This window comes from Prionailurus viverrinus, chromosome A2 (assembly GCF_022837055.1).
Source record: "Prionailurus viverrinus isolate Anna chromosome A2, UM_Priviv_1.0, whole genome shotgun sequence".
Classification (NCBI taxonomy): Eukaryota; Metazoa; Chordata; class Mammalia; order Carnivora; family Felidae; genus Prionailurus; species Prionailurus viverrinus.
Genome location: NC_062562.1, coordinates 60,908,977 through 60,923,793, shown reverse-complemented (window position 1 = coordinate 60,923,793; position 14,817 = coordinate 60,908,977). Strand labels below are relative to the sequence as shown.

Sequence of the window (14,817 nt, the reverse complement as noted above, 5' to 3'; positions counted from 1 at the left end):
CTACTGTGTGCACCCTAGGCAGGAGTGGGGGGTTGCTGAGAGGGGCCTCAGTCTCCCTCTGGCAGGGGAAAGGGGGCAGCAGACACCTAGTGGCCCCGTGGATGCCCTTGGGCTCTGCCCTGTAGCCTGCCCACCTGCGGGCGCCCCAGCCTCAGGCTGTGGGGAATCCAGGCCCTTGTCAGGACGGGTGGGCTTCCTCCATGCGGGAGGTGGGTCTGGGCAGGTGTGGAGGGGGGCTCAGTGGCAAGGGCGGGTCCCAGGCTGGGTGAGCCCCTCATGGCCTCTTCTGCTCCAACAGTGCGTCTCCACGACAGCATCTCTGAAGAGGGGTTCCACTACCTGGTCTTTGATCTGTAAGTGCCAGCTGGGGGCGGGGGGGGCACCCCACGGCTGCTCCTGGGGTGGGATCCGAGGCCTCCCCAGCCCCTGGAGGACAGGCCCCGACCCCCGGGCCCCTCCCTTCCCGCCAGCATCCCTGCCTCCTGTTTGCACCATCGGGTCCCGCAAGGGGGCGTCTGCCCGCTGGGTCCTCCTGGGGGCGTACAGCAGCCGTAAGCCCATGTGTGCACGTGTGTGCGTGCCCAGTGGCCAAGAGGGGAGGCTTCTGGGGCTCTGGCTGCCTCTCGCTTCCTGCTGCATTTAGGAGCGGTGAGCTCATCCTCATCCCTGACAGCTCCCACCGCGCAGCTATATTTAGCGTCTGTGAGTCATTGTGTCTGGGGACCAGGGCCCTGGGTGGGCAGGGGCCATAGGCTGTGGGCGGCCCCTAGTGGCCTCTGGACCGCAGCATGGCCAGGGTGCCTCCACGCAGAGAGCTGCTCCTCCCTCAAAGGACAGATGGGCCTGAGAGCTCTCAGCCTCCTCTGGGTCCTCCTGTCCCTGCAGGGGCTTGGTTACCTCTCAGTACCCCCTGGTGGCTAGCACTGGCTGGGGACACAGCTGCCACTGCCAGGCTGAGGCTGTGTCCCAGAAGTCTGTCCTGTGACCCCTGCAGAGGGGGCAGGCTTGCTGTCACCCCAGTGTGCCCCAGACCCAGCCGGCTTCACCTGCCTCTTTTGCAGGGAATGTAGAGGCCATGGGGCTGGGGGGGTGGCCTTGCCCAGGCCCTGGTGGCAGACGGGTGGGTGGGTGTGATTCAGGAGCAGATAAGGAGAGAGAGAATAGGGCACGGCATCCATGTGTGTGCATGTGCGTGTGTATGTAACTGCATGTGTGTGCATGCACATGCACATGTTAGAGGTTCTTATCTCTTGGCCCACACGACGGGAGGCCAGCAAGAAGCACTTGGCTGGTGTTTGTAGGGGGGTGGGGTAGGGGAAGGGCCTGGGCCCCGCATGCCTGCCCCACAGACCTCTGTGGTCTGCAAGCCTGCAGTGGTTCCTGACCCTGCTGAAGCCCCTGCTCTGGGGCACCCAGGATGCCCCTGGGCCTCAGGCAGCTGTTTCTGGGGCCGGCGGGGCGGGAGCAGGGAAGAATAGGGGCAGGCCCTGCCAGCACCCACCACAACCCCCCCATCACACCGCAGACCCTCGACAGGTCCGTGGTGCCAGAATTGGGGAAGCACTTCGAGCCTGGGTTGGCATCACCTTCAGGAGGCCCCAAGTTTGGAGGCCGTACGGATTCAGGAGTTGACAGGTCTCCCCACTCCCACCCTGGGAATGTCACCAAGGCCTTGGGGACAGCTCAGAATCAGCCACATTGTCCAGCTGCAGAAAGGGAGGACAGGAGGGGATGCCGGCCTCTGGATCAGGTCCTTTCTGGACAGCGTGAGACGCCACCCCCCCCCCCCGCCCCAGCCACCAGCTCCCTGCCCTGTGGCCCTGGAACACGTGGCCCCAGGTGCCCATCAGCACAGATAGGCTCCAGTGGACACAGGGACTCAGAGGGCCTGTCCCCAGCCCTGGGTGAGGCTCCCTAGGGTGGCTCCCTGTGTTCCTGCTGGGTCCTGGCCGGTACCTGGTGGCTTTCTTGCCTTTGCTCTGTGTTTAGACTCTGGGTCTGCAGAGCCTGACCTGTGAGCCATGTGTGTGGAGAGATAACAAGGTCGCTTCTCCTGGGTTCTCGGGGTTCTGCCTCCCTTAGGTGGTCACCGGTTCTGAGTCTCAGGCTCTCCTGGTGGCAGAGTGGGGCCCTAAATGCTCCCACTCCCGGAGTCGTTGGAGTGGCCAGTGGGCTCTCGAGGCAGGCGTCTAGCTGGAGTGGGGCCATGCTAACACCCAGCAATGTCCTGTTTTCATTTTTCTCCACTGTTAAAGGAGAGCCCAGCCATTACAGGGTCACCCCTCCAGCAGTGCCCCTGCCACAGGCCACAGCCCTGAGCACTGGGCACAATGACGAGCCCCGATGAGAGCAGAAATGCGGATGGAGAGCCCACAGCCCCCAGGGCCGGTGTGGCTGCAGAGGGTGGGAAGCCTGGGCAGAGTCCTTTGATGGACTCAGAGCCTGCTGAGCCGGGTGAGGGGCTCGGGCGAACCCAGGGATGGCTCCTCCCTGCTCCCTGTGTGTGTGTCCCTCACCCCATTGTCGTTACCTTTCTGCCCACACCATGTTTTCCAGCCCAAGAGACCCCAGGTTGTCTGGCATCTTTCTGGGTTCCCAGAGGCTCTGCAGGCAGTGGCTGCTGTCTGGGTATTCATCCCGATAGTAGGGCCTGAGGGACAGTCGCTGAGCAGGGACACGCAGACAGTGGCTGTGTGGGCAGAAATCCCACTCTCTTCCTAGACAGACTTTGAACACCTTGTGGTCTCACCCACCAGGAGGCCAGGTCCACACACAGTCTCTTCTGGCCCCTTGCTCTGTGAAGAGACACATCTCTGGTTCTGGGGGACGTGAGGAACGAGCCAGATCTCTTCAGGCCTGGAATTAGAGTCACAAAGCCCAGGGAATATTGCAGAGGCCTGGCTCAAACTCCTGTGCTGCCCGCTATGCGAGCACCACTTAGATATCTGAGACTCGGTTTTCTGAGCATGATTGTGCTGTGTCCTGGAGCAGGGCTGCGAATGTCAAATCCTGCCACGTATAAGGACTCGGTAAGCTGTCAGTCCTAGGTGACAATAGGGTGAAGGTGGAAGTGGTGATAGTGGAATCCTCCTAGGAGGGAGGAGGAGGAGAAGGACGAGAAGGAGGAGGTGGGGGAGGGGCAGGAGGAGGAGGAGGATGGAGGGGGGGGGGAGGGGGAAGAGGGGGATAGTGAGGAGATGGAAGAGGAGGAGGGGGAGGAGGAGGAAGAGGATGAGTGGGCAGGGGGAGGAGGAGGGGGGAGGAAGAGAAGGAGGATGAGGTGAAGGAGGAGGAGGGGGAAGGAGGCAGAAGAGGACAAGGTGGAGGCGGAGGGGGAGGAGGAGGACAAGCCAGAGGAATTGACATCAGCGGCTGTGACAGCAATGGAAGTGATGAGGGTGAGTGGGTCTCCAGACTGACCTGTGTGTGCTCTGCCTGCAGGGTGACAGGTGGGGAGCTCTTCGAGGACATCGTGGCCAGAGAGTACTACAGCGAGGCGGATGCCAGGTGAGTGTGCAGCCCTCACTCCCCCTACCCTCTTCTCTTTCCAGCCCTGCCTCACCAGGCGGGCTGAGCAGGTTCCAAGAGCAGGGGGCAGTCAGCGTGTCCTCCTGCAGAGCGGAGGCGTGGCTGGAGTCCAGATCTGCTGGGGTAGGAGTGGGCCCACAGAGTGGGTGCTTTCCCTGGGTGGCTGGAAGGGAGAGAGCGGACGGCAGCGTGTGACGATGGCCCCTCCTGGCCTCCCCGGGATGCCCTCCCTGCCCGTGGCCCACGGCTGGCACCCAGCAGGCCTTCCTCCAGGAGCTGGGCAGTTTCCAAACGCTTCTCCAAAGACAAGGCAGGAAGCCCTTTCTGTGCCGTCCTCCCCGGGGCGCAGACAGGAAGGGAAGCAGGGGAGGATGGAGCCTCCGGGACACATCTGCAGGCTCTCCTTCGAGGGGCGGTAGGCAGCAAGCCAGGGCCCCGTGTGGAGGGACGGAAGGACTTTGGCTCCTTCCCCGTGAAGCCTCCGTGTAGCCCCTGGCAGCCCTTCCTGCTGGGGTCAGCCCGCACAGCAGGTGAGGGGCCCCGTGATCTGGGCACGCGGGTGGGGACCGCAGGGCCCTCCTCCCTGCAAGGCTGTGCCCCCCCCCCCCCCCCGTGACCTGCTGTGGCCCATGCTGGTGGCCGCATGCCCCCTGAACCCTGACTGTGCATCTCAGCTTGAAGAGTGCTGAGGCCGCTCCCCTGCCACTCGCCCACCCTGCTTGCCAGGGTCAGGAGACACTCACTTGACAGAGATAAAGGGGGACGGTGCCCATCTCCAGGCCGTGGACTTAACTATGGATGATTTTTATTTTTAATTTTTTGTGTTGTCTGTTCCTAAAAATTTCCTTAATGAACATGTATTACTTTTCTATTCAAGAAAATGAATGTTATTTTTAAAAGTAGCTTTTTGTGACTTGCTTGTGCACCCATGGGCGACCTTGCCCGTTGGTGACGGCCTGGGCTTGGTGAGAAGGTGCGAGTGGGTCCCCCCAAAACCCCAGGGGCTGCAGGCAGGTGGTCTGGCACAGTCACAGCTAGGGTTGGGCTGGGCTTCCCCTCTGGCCAGACTGCCCAGGGGCAGAGGGCGGGGCACAGGCCACTTTCTGGAGGCTCCTTGAGGAGCCCAGGGGCCTGGGAGTTGCCCATCCCCTTCAGGAGCAGGAAGACGCAGCCCTCGTTTCCCTCTTTCGAGAAAAGCAGGAAGTGGAGCCGTGCTCCTGTCCTCAGAGCAGCTCGGGCGGGAAATTCCCAAGTGTGGGTGCCTGCCTGCTGGCCCAATTGTCCTGGCATCTGCCAGGGCGGGAGGGGCTCTGGGGCTAGGACAGAAGGGTCCCAGCAGGCTGTCCCCAGACCAGGTCTCAACCCCCCACCCCCTGGGGCAGCGCAAGGTCTAGGAGGACTGCCTTCCAGTTCTGCCTCCAGTGCCGCCTGGCTTTCCCAGGGAGGTCGTATGCCTTCACTGGCCTCAGCACCCACTATTGCCTGGGGCCTGGCCCCGTCCCTGCATTCCGCAGTGGACAGTCGTGGCCGAGGGGTGATATGGCCTGCAGCCATATCTTGGCTAGGGGCCCCTGGATCCCTCTAGCCTGCCCACTGTGCCCTCCTCCCGTGCCCTGTGCCCACCCATGTCTCCACCCCATGCACATGCACGTGCCCTGTGCACACATCCCACGCCCCACACTTTATGCATACACCCCAGGACCCCCACCCCAGGCCCCACACCCCACATCCCAGCATATACCCCAGGCCCTGACCCCATGCCCCACACCCCACATCCCAGTATATACCCCACACCTCAGGCCCCACACTCCATACCCCAGGTCGCACTCCCCATACCCCATACCCCAGGCCCCCCAACACCTGTGGCCTCAGACCTCCTCCCTTACCTACCTGCCCCTGCTGCCTGCCTCTTGGCCTCGTCTCCAACACCTCCTCCAGCCATCAGCCCCACCCCTCAACTCCTGTGGACCTCTCCTGCCCCATCGGAGGGCAGGTGTTCTTGGGGATGCTGTTGTGGAGGGCTCCGCTGTGTCAGGGGCCCCTTGGAACCGGCCCAGAAGAGACCCCACCCACAGGTGCCCAGGTGTCTCTCACAAAGCCTGCCTTGCTCATAGCCCAACTATGAGGAGGGGACGAGGGGGGCAGGGGACACTTGGGGAGTGCCTCCGGCTGGCCCCACTGATAAAATCCACACGCCTCCAGCTGCCTCTTCTCCTGGGAGCACCGGCCCTGCACTGACCTGGGGTGTCCCGCGCCTGACCTTTGTGCTGCTGCTTTGTTTTCGGGCAGGAGGGCCTGGCAGAGTCTGGCGTGGACGTCCACGTGGTGGCCACCCGTGGGCATCGTCAGGAACTGTGGCAGACGTGATTGAGGCAAGCTCCCGTCCTGGGAGGGCGGCGGTGTCGACTGCCTTTCTCGGGGGACCCGCCACCGAAAGGGGCCGGGGACCCAAGACGCCAGCCGCATGGGGTGGGCACGGAGCTCCAGCCCCGAGCAAGTTAACTGGCAGCCCTTCCGGGGACCTCCAGGGCCGAGCTGCTCACAGCCCAGCGTCCCCGGGGGCTTGTAATGTGTCCAGTCTCTGCAGGAGGCGGGAGCCCGGGAGGAGTTGCTAATCCAGAAGGCCAGAGACTGGTCTCGGGGAGGAAGTCAGATCTTGACTTGGTGGTTTGTGGGGGACTGAAGGATCTCTTTTCAGAGCAGGGAGAGCAAAGTTCAGAACATTTAGAACCCTGCTTTTAAAAGCCTAAAAAGCTGTGTGGCTCCTGGGAGATGTATGAGAGCCCCTGGGACTCTGGCTCCCGAGGGGAGGGGCGTGGCAAGGGCACAGCTGGGGTGACCTCAGAGCCCGGACCCTGAGAATATAGCGGCCAGGACTCTGCCAGCATCTGGAATGCACTTGAGAACAGCTCTGACCACAGAAAAGCCCTCTGAGGAAGATGGTACAATGTGAGCCGAGGCAGGAGGCAGACAGGACCTCGTGACTGGCCAGGTGACCTCATGTCCGCCACGGCCATGGTCTCAGCTGGGAGTGGTGAGGTGGCCGGTGTGTGGTCCCCGGAAACCCTGAGAGGGCAGGGTTGCCCAGAACGGGCGTCTGCAGGCCGTGGAGGCAGCTCCCACGTTGGTCCTGGACACTGGCTGGCACGGCCGCACGGGCGGGGAGGCCCCACACAGCTTTCTCTCGGGGACGCGGTGTGCTTAGCCAGCTGGTTCCTGAGCACCCGGGACTCCTGCCCTTCCATTTCTCCATCAGGGTGGCTGTGAAGCCCCTGGAGCAGGGTCTGTCCTGAGTTGTAGGCCTTGATTTCAGCCACATGGCCAAGTCAGACCCGTGATGGTCCTGGGGTGACACAAACACTGTGCCAGCTCAGGCGCTGTGGTCTCACATCTCTGGCGACGGTTTGGACCCTGCATCCCCAAGAGGGGATGAGGAGGAGGGCAGGGGGTGAGCCTACCCCCTCCGAGCCAACATCATCCATCTGTCCTATGGCAGATGGACCCGTGGTTCCAACAGATGTTTTTGGAATGTCTTCTGCTGGATGGGGCGAGGGACACAGTGCAGAGGAAAGGGCCATGCCTCTACTGTCACAGAGGCCACAGTGTAGTGCAGAGACACTCACACAGAGGACGCAGCCGCCGTGTGGCTGCAGGGGGGTGACCAGCATGGGGGAGTCCACAGGGTGTTGTCCAGGGTCAGATCCAGGAAGGGTCTCGAGGGTGAAAGTGGAAGATGGGCCAGACCCCAAGCGAGACAAGCAGTGATCCCAGAGGTCTGAGCTTGAAGCCAGGTCACTCAGGGCTTGCAGGAGCAGCCAGGGGCCCAGGAAACACCTGCTGTGGGCTGTAAGTTCAGCTGGGGCACTGGGGGAGGGCAGGGCACACAGCTGGGCACACAGACGCACAGCCAAGGCCGAGCTGCAGCAACACAGGATGGGGCCAGTCTAGCAGGGGCCTCCCTCGCCCCGAGTGGGTGCTGCAGCGTGCGGGAGTCTGGGGGCCTGCGGCCGAGCACCGTGCACACACGTTCCAGGTGGCAGGTCTCTGGAGGCTGGCAGAGTCCTCCCCTGCCTGGGCCCTGGCTAGGTGGCCTCAGTGGCAAGTGCTGGTGGCGTGCCTTAACCTCAGAAGAGGTTAAGCTCTGGCCAGCAGATTAGGTCTCCTGGATGAGCTTGCAGTGGGAGGTCAGCCCATGGGGGCTGAGCCCATGGCTGCAGTAACAGGGTCTGGTGGTGGCTGGATGTGGGCCTGGTGCCACCAGGACAGGGATGAGGGTCACAGGGGACTGCTCCAGGCAGATGAGGGCTTTGTGAGTCACAAAAACAAGGAGGCAGTTTCTGGGAGTGAGTTAGGCCGGGCCATGGGGACAGGAGTATCAGGACATAGGGACAAGAAGCCCCAGGACACAAGGGCAGGAGAGTCAGGACATGGGAGGGGGGCTGTGGCCCACAGCTTTGGCCCTGGCTTCTTCTGACCCCCACAAAGCTCAGGAACCTGTCACCATCGGGGGTCCAAGGGCCTGGCTTCTGCAAGGAGGACACCCAAGTTTCCTTTTTTATGCAGCTGGCAGATGGTTTCCAGAGGTAGCCAGAGCTATGTGAGGGGCAGATCTGGTCCCTTGCCCCGTCTCTGAGTTTGCTGTCAGGAAAACAGAGCTGACCCTTCCAGCTGACCCTCAGTCAGGGTCCAGCCGTGGCAGGGGGCGTTCTGAGGCAATCTGCATCCCTCACTCACCCCCACCCAGAGGGGCTGTGACTGAGACCCTGGGCGGTAGGCTCCCGGTGGCCTGTGCCTGGCTCTGGGGGCAGCTGGAAACTGTCCGGACACCTGGGGCTATCTGGGGGCAGCAGGCAGGCCCAGGTCTCAAGGTGCTGTGTGCACAGAGGCAGGGGGGCGGGGTCCCCTGGGGCTGGTGTGCAGCGGTGTTGCTGACGCACAGGTGTCCAAGGTGCCTGAGAACAGCCCTGACCCCTCCCTCCAGCCAGTCCTCCCAGACTGCTCCCTGGCTCGGGGCTCCGGGCAGAGCTGGGGCTGCCTCTGTGCCAGGAGAGCTTCCGTCCCCCCCAGGCTGCTACGGAGTTGAGCCACCAGCAGCCGTGTGGATGTTCAGGGCTGTTGGAACAGCACCTGCTCCAACACCTGAACAACTGGCCATAGTGTTGGCACCGCCCGGGACAGAGCGAGGCCCTCTCCTCCTCTCCCCCTGCTAGCCTGCCTGACAGGGTGTGGGCTCAGTCCTGGCCTCCCTCTCAGGGGCCACTGGCTCAGGGTCAGGCTCGGTTGGCTTGCGCCTGGGGAGGTGCCCCCAGAACAGGGATGTTTCCTCTGAGTGTCCCTTCCGTGAGCCTGGTCAGAGGAGAAGGCAGGGCGAGGGGTGAAGGGGGCCTGGCCATGCCTTGTGCCGACCTGTGGGGGTGAGGCAGGAGCCCCAGAGGCCCCCTTCTGGCTGGCGTCTCCTCTCTCATATGGCAGGCAACATCTCGATTCCCTGCTTCCCTGTGAGCCGGCCAGGCAGGGGACCCCACCCCAGTGCCATGCACACCTGCCCACCCCTCAGGCCACTCTCACTAATTACCCTGCTGTTTGCCACAGTCACTGCATCCAGCAGATCCTGGAGGCGGTTCTCCATTGCCACCAAATGGGGGTCGTCCACAGGGACCTCAAGGTGAGTCCCCCACCCTGCTCTGTGCCAGGTGTCTGTTGTCTGTACCTGCATGTCTTGCAAAAGGAGACCCCGGAGGAGCAGTGAGCATGCCAGGAAATGCTGTGTGTGGGGGGACATGTGCACGTATGTGTGTGCATGAGCAGATGTGTGTGAGAACGTGTGCAGGTGTGCATGTGTGTACTTGTGTGGGTATGTGAGTATGTGTGCACAAAGGCAGGAGAAACGTGTGCTCACATGTACGTGTGTTTGCACACGTGTGTGCATGCGTGTCCGTGTGATGGTGTGTATGCATGAAGGTGTGTGTGTGAATGAGTGTGAGGCGTGTGCCTGAAGGTGTGTCATGCATGTGGGTGCATGCAGACGTGTGTGTGCATGCATACGTGTGTGTGCATGAAGCTATGTGTGAAGTGTGTGTGTCATGCATGTGTGTGCATGAAGGCATGTGTGTGTGTGTGAAGGCGTGTGTGCGTATGCATGTGTGTGAGGTGTGTGTGCATGAAGGTGTGTGTGTGTGCATGCATGTGTGAGCACAAAGGTGTGTGTATGTGTGCATGCATGCGTGTGTCTGCACACGTCCCTCCAGACCCCTCCAGGCTCCAGGATTGAGAGAGGGCAGGTGTCAAAAATCAGCCTATGTCTACTTGGGGTGTTTCTTTCTGGGCTCCAGGTGAGGCTCAGACCTGGCATGGGGCACGCAGGTAGGGCTGATGCCAAGGGAGCAGGGGGTGAGGGGCCGGCCTCCCTGCTCTCTGCCAATGTCCAGCCCAGGCTGCAAGTCTCTGCTGCCCCAGGCTCAGCTCTAGGCAAACTGGTTTGTCACCTGCAGGGCACAGCACGGCTTCAGGAGGAACAGCAGTCCTCCTCCTCCCCCTCCTCCTCCCCTGCCTCCTAGTCTGTCCAAGCTGTGTTCCTGTTGGCTTTTTCTCTGGGGTGGGGGTGGGCGTGGGCCTGTCATTCCTGCAGAGAGTCCCCAGGTGGCCTTTGAGACCAGCCTTCCCATGGGATGTGTGCTCACACTGAACGGGGTCACACCTTCCTTGGGCTACCAGGGTGTGTGTGTGTGTGTGTGTGTGTGTGTGTGTGTGTGAGCTGATCTTTGCGGTGCTGCTCTGGGGACGAGGTCCCGCCAGGAGCAGGCTCAGGACCCCCTCTCTGCATGTCCCACATGGTCCTGTGGCCCTCTGTGCCTGCGCTGCCGGCCTGCCTTGTCATGAGTCTCCCCTCTGTCACCGTATTTTGTGGGAAGCAGCATCCCTTGGAGGCATGCATCCCCACCTTGTTCATGATTCATAGCTATCTTTGGGGCCACGGTAATGCTCCCCACAGCACAGCTGTGACCCCGGGGGCAAACAGCACCCTTCAGCCTCCCGCCACGTGTGAAGGGCTGAGTGCCCTCCTCTGGAGAGGGCCCTGCCTCCTGGTCTCCTGACTGGGACAGAGCCCCAGAGGCCCTGCCATGGTGGGTTTGCTCTCAGCCAAGGCGGGGAGAAGGGAGGGAGGAGAGCGCACAGGGACTGCAGGGGGCGGGGCTCTGCTGCATCCCCTCCTTTCCCAGGATCCCCAGCCCTTCCCTGAGACCAAGCTCACTTAAGTCTTGCTTCTCAGGAGTGCAGTTTTGTTCTCTCTGATCTGTGGAATTCAGGTCAACCCCCCTGGCCGGCCACAGCTGTGCCCCTGCTCTTTCAGACTGCTTCATGTGGATGCAGGAGGAGGTGGGGGGGTCTCCTACCCGGCTCACGTGGGCAAAATGAAGGTGTTCAGGGGCCTCCAGGCTGTGCTGGGTGGGCAGGGCCACATGTCCCCGTCATGTGTCTTCTGTAGGGATGGAGCCCAGAGGGTCCCTGGTTCCTGCCACAGGGCAGCATCCTTCATGGGTTCCAAGGGCCTCTTATCACGATCTAACACGTCAGGGGTTACAAGCAGAGTTTACACAGTTGTGTGGGTGGTGTTTACCCTGAAATGGCAGTGTGGTCTCAGTGGGCCTGCCTTTTGGGAGGGTGGCCTGGAGGGGGCTGAGGGCCCCAGGAGCCCCTGGCCTGGTCACCGATGGGGAAGTCCAGAGGCTACCACCGCGGGAGGTGGCCGGGCCAGGACGGGAGGGGCCCTGTGTACAGGACTCAGTGTACAGGGACCCTGTTGGGCCCTCGGGCCATGTGTCCGCAGTCAAGGACGGCAGCCCCCTTGGTGCTCTTGTGGGATGGGGACGAATGTCATTTCAGCTTGAGCAAGGCTGCTGCTCCTTGAGGCCAGGCAGGCGGGGAGTGGGACAACCAAGCCAGAGGGACTTGGTGGGCTGATGTTCCGAGGTGCCCGGGCTATGGGGCCCGTGGTCCTCCTCCGTGCCCTCTGGGGTCACCATCCTCAGGCAGCCCCCCACCGTGTCTCAGCTCCCAGATGGGGGCATGGGGTGGGGATGCTGCCTGCTAGGACTCATAGGGTGCCTTTAGTACGGTCGCCTCCCTGGGTGTGAGCCCACTGCCCTCTGTCCCCGGGAAGGTCACAGGGTGTCAGCCACGCCCGGGGTGGCCCCCACAGGGCAGCCTGCAAACCGCTCCCTCCGTGACGCCCCGGGTGTAACCACACGCCCACTGGCTCGTCGCCTTCCCTGCAGCCTGAGAACCTGCTCCTGGCCAGCAAGTGCAAAGGGGCTGCAGTGAAGCTGGCGGACTTCGGCCTGGCCATCGAGGTGCAGGGGGACCAGCAGGCGTGGTTTGGTGAGTGTCCTGGTGGGCTGGGGTGGGGGTGGAGGTGGGGTGGGGGTCAGCTGCCACCTCAGCCCTCACACTTCTCCTCCTTGTCTGCAGGGTTCGCTGGCACGCCAGGCTACCTGTCCCCAGAGGTCCTGCGCAAGGAAGCATATGGCAAGCCGGTGGACATCTGGGCGTGCGGTGAGACCTCCGTGTGGGTGGGTGGGGCCTCGGGGAGGAAGTCATGGGCCTATGCCACTTGGGCTGTGCCAGACCCACCCCTGGGCTGCCCCCAGCCAGGGGGCCCCTCCCCACTCACAGAAGCCCACCTCCCCAGTGAGAGGCCTGAGTGCAAGGATGGCAGGGTGCTGGAGGGGTAGGGGGCTGTGCAGGCCACTCTGGCAGGGCTGCCTGAGGATCCCCTGCAGAGCTGAGCACCTGAGGTGACACTTCAGGGGTGGGGGGGGCACTTGAGGACCCCAGTGCCCTCATGTGGCTCACTGGCTCCGGGCAGGGTCCCCATCGCAGCCAAGGCCAAGGACACCGCAGCTGTTAAGTGCAGGAGCTGGGCCTCTGACCCCCTGTCCCCTGGTGGGGAGAGCAGTGTGCCCTGACTGGCGTGTCACTGCACTTGTGTTCCAAGGGCACAGGGATGGGCTCTGCTGGGTGCGGGGCTCAGGTAGGGGTTGTGGGGTCTGGGGAGTGTGGGGTGGGGGCGGGGCTGCCTAGTGGGGAGCTGGGGGTGAGGCACCAGTGGGGGCTGAGGGGTTCCGGGAAGCTGCGGGGGTGGGGGACCTAGTGAGTGGGGGCCTGAGGTTGGAGGTCTGCGGGGGTGGAGACTGAGGGTAGGGGCTGGGGTCAGGGACTTCGAGGGTGGGGCGGGGGCTTTGGGGTGGGGCTAGGGGCTGGGGTGGGACTGCGTGGTGGTGGGCGCTGGGGGGCAGGGGCTTCGGGGGCGAAGGCAGGGGCTGGGGACTGCAGGGATAGGGGGTGGGGGCAAGGACTTGGTTTGGGCCTGGGAGTAGGCGCTGGGGGCGGGGCTTCGTGGTGGTGGGCGGGGTTGGTGAGGGGGGCTGGGGGCGGGGCTTCGTGGTGTTGGGGGCGGGGTAGGGGCAGCGGGGGTCTGGGGGCGGGGCTGTGTGGTGGTTGGGGGCTGGGGGCGGGGCTGCGTGGTCGTAGGGGCTGGGGGCTAGGGCGGGGGCCTGTAGGGGTAGGGGCTGGGTGCTGGGGGGCTGGAGGTAGGATCTGGGGGCGGGGCTACATGGGGGCGGGGAAGGGACTGCGGGGATAGGGGCTCGGGGCGGGGCTGCGTGGTCGGGTGTTAGGTGTAGGGGCTGGGGGCGGGGCTGCGTGGTCGGGTGTTAGGTGTAGGGGCTGGGGGCGGGGCTGCGTGGGGGCGGGGGCTGGGTGGGGCTGGGCGGTGGTTGGGAGTGGTTGGGAGAGGGCGAGGGCTCCAGGGTTAGGGGCTGCGGGCTAGGCGGCAGCCTGAGGCCGGCCCTCTGCTTTGCTCAGGGGTGATCCTGTACATACTGCTTGTGGGCTACCCGCCCTTCTGGGACGAGGACCAGCACAAGCTGTACCAGCAGATCAAGGCGGGGGCCTACGATGTGAGTGCTGGGACCCCGCCCTGTCGGGGAGGGGGACAGGGAATGGGCAGGACCACCTGCTCCCCAGAATCATGACCTGGATGAGATTCCTCGGAGAATTCGGGCTTTTGCCTGGGGTGGGGGCTTCAGGCTCTCCCACGTGTTGCTTTCTATCTAGTTTCCATCCCCCGAGTGGGACACGGTCACTCCTGAAGCCAAAAACCTCATCAACCAGATGCTGACCATCAACCCCGCCAAGCGCATTACCGCACACGAGGCGCTGAAGCACCCGTGGGTCTGCGTAAGTGTCCCCAGCGCGTTGACCCCGCTCCTTACCTCTGACAGGCCCCCTGGTCTGCTGGGCACGGCACAGGCCTCAGTCTCTGGGAGGACTGGGCTCTGGGGGTAGAGAGGCCCCGTCCCTCATGTAAGGGAACAGGGCGTGGAGGCTGACAAGGGACAAGCCAGGGGGCCGTGGGTCGGGGACACAGCCGTCTGGGGTGCCAGCAGGGTGAGGATGAGGTGGGGGCAGGCAGGCTGTAAGGGGTGATGCACTGGGGCCAGGCAGCAGCTGGGATGGATGGCCTCCTGCTGGCCCCCGTAGGTGCCACGGCCCTGTTGTCCCTCTCCCTGATCCCCATCTCAAGTCGCCTCAGGTGCAAAGCTAACATCCCTCTTTCCACAGCAACGCTCCACTGTGGCCTCTATGATGCACAGGCAGGAGACTGTGGAGTGCCTGAAGAAGTTCAATGCCCGAAGAAAGCTCAAGGTGAGACCCGGCCCAGTCCCCCCGGCCCCTGCCTGCTGACCCCCCCACCCCGGGGGTGTTGCCCTCGACAGCCCCAGGCTCAGAGAGGCCAGAGGGGTCCTGGCTGGCTTGGTAAGGGGAGGCACAGGGGTCCCAGTGACCTTAGCACCACCCCAGACCAGACATGCCAGGTGGACTCAGCCCCCACATGACAGTGACACTGGAGGTGCACAGAGCCTGCCCGTGGGCCAGGTGCCCCCTAGGGCATGCTGTGCAACTGGTCGCTGCTGCTTGCTTTCGTGTGAGCCAGCAGCCAGCCGCAGACCCTAGTGGGCTTGGTGAGGAGAGCACCCTAGCTGGTGCCTGGGGGTCGGGGGGAGGTGGCAGGGGGCTGACCTGTGGGAGGCCAGCCCCTCGTGGGTCTCCCCGGAGCACTACTGCAGGCAGGAGGGCTGTGGTCAGTGGGCAGCCGCTGTCTCAGCTCTGCAAGAAGGAGGCCTGGCCATGCAGCTGGCACTTTTGTAGTCTTGTGTCTACAAGGCTGTGACCCTGACTCTGCCCGGGCACCCAGAGCCTGAGGTCGGGGCTGGGATTCCTGGTCTC

General features: G+C 63.4%; 1 protein-coding gene across 2 annotated transcripts in view; it reads left to right on the top strand.

Moving 5' to 3' along the window:
- CAMK2B (calcium/calmodulin dependent protein kinase II beta) overlaps window positions 1–14,817 on the top strand; it is an 81,428-nt gene that overhangs the window by 49,333 nt on the left and 17,278 nt on the right. For both annotated transcript variants that reach the window (XM_047849385.1, XM_047849384.1), the window contains 8 exons: window positions 299–353; window positions 3,442–3,507; window positions 9,121–9,193; window positions 11,805–11,907; window positions 11,998–12,081; window positions 13,393–13,487; window positions 13,645–13,767; window positions 14,152–14,235. In XM_047849385.1, the coding sequence (XP_047705341.1) occupies window positions 299–353; window positions 3,442–3,507; window positions 9,121–9,193; window positions 11,805–11,907; window positions 11,998–12,081; window positions 13,393–13,487; window positions 13,645–13,767; window positions 14,152–14,235 (683 nt within the window). The remainder of the gene's footprint in view (window positions 1–298; window positions 354–3,441; window positions 3,508–9,120; window positions 9,194–11,804; window positions 11,908–11,997; window positions 12,082–13,392; window positions 13,488–13,644; window positions 13,768–14,151; window positions 14,236–14,817) is intronic.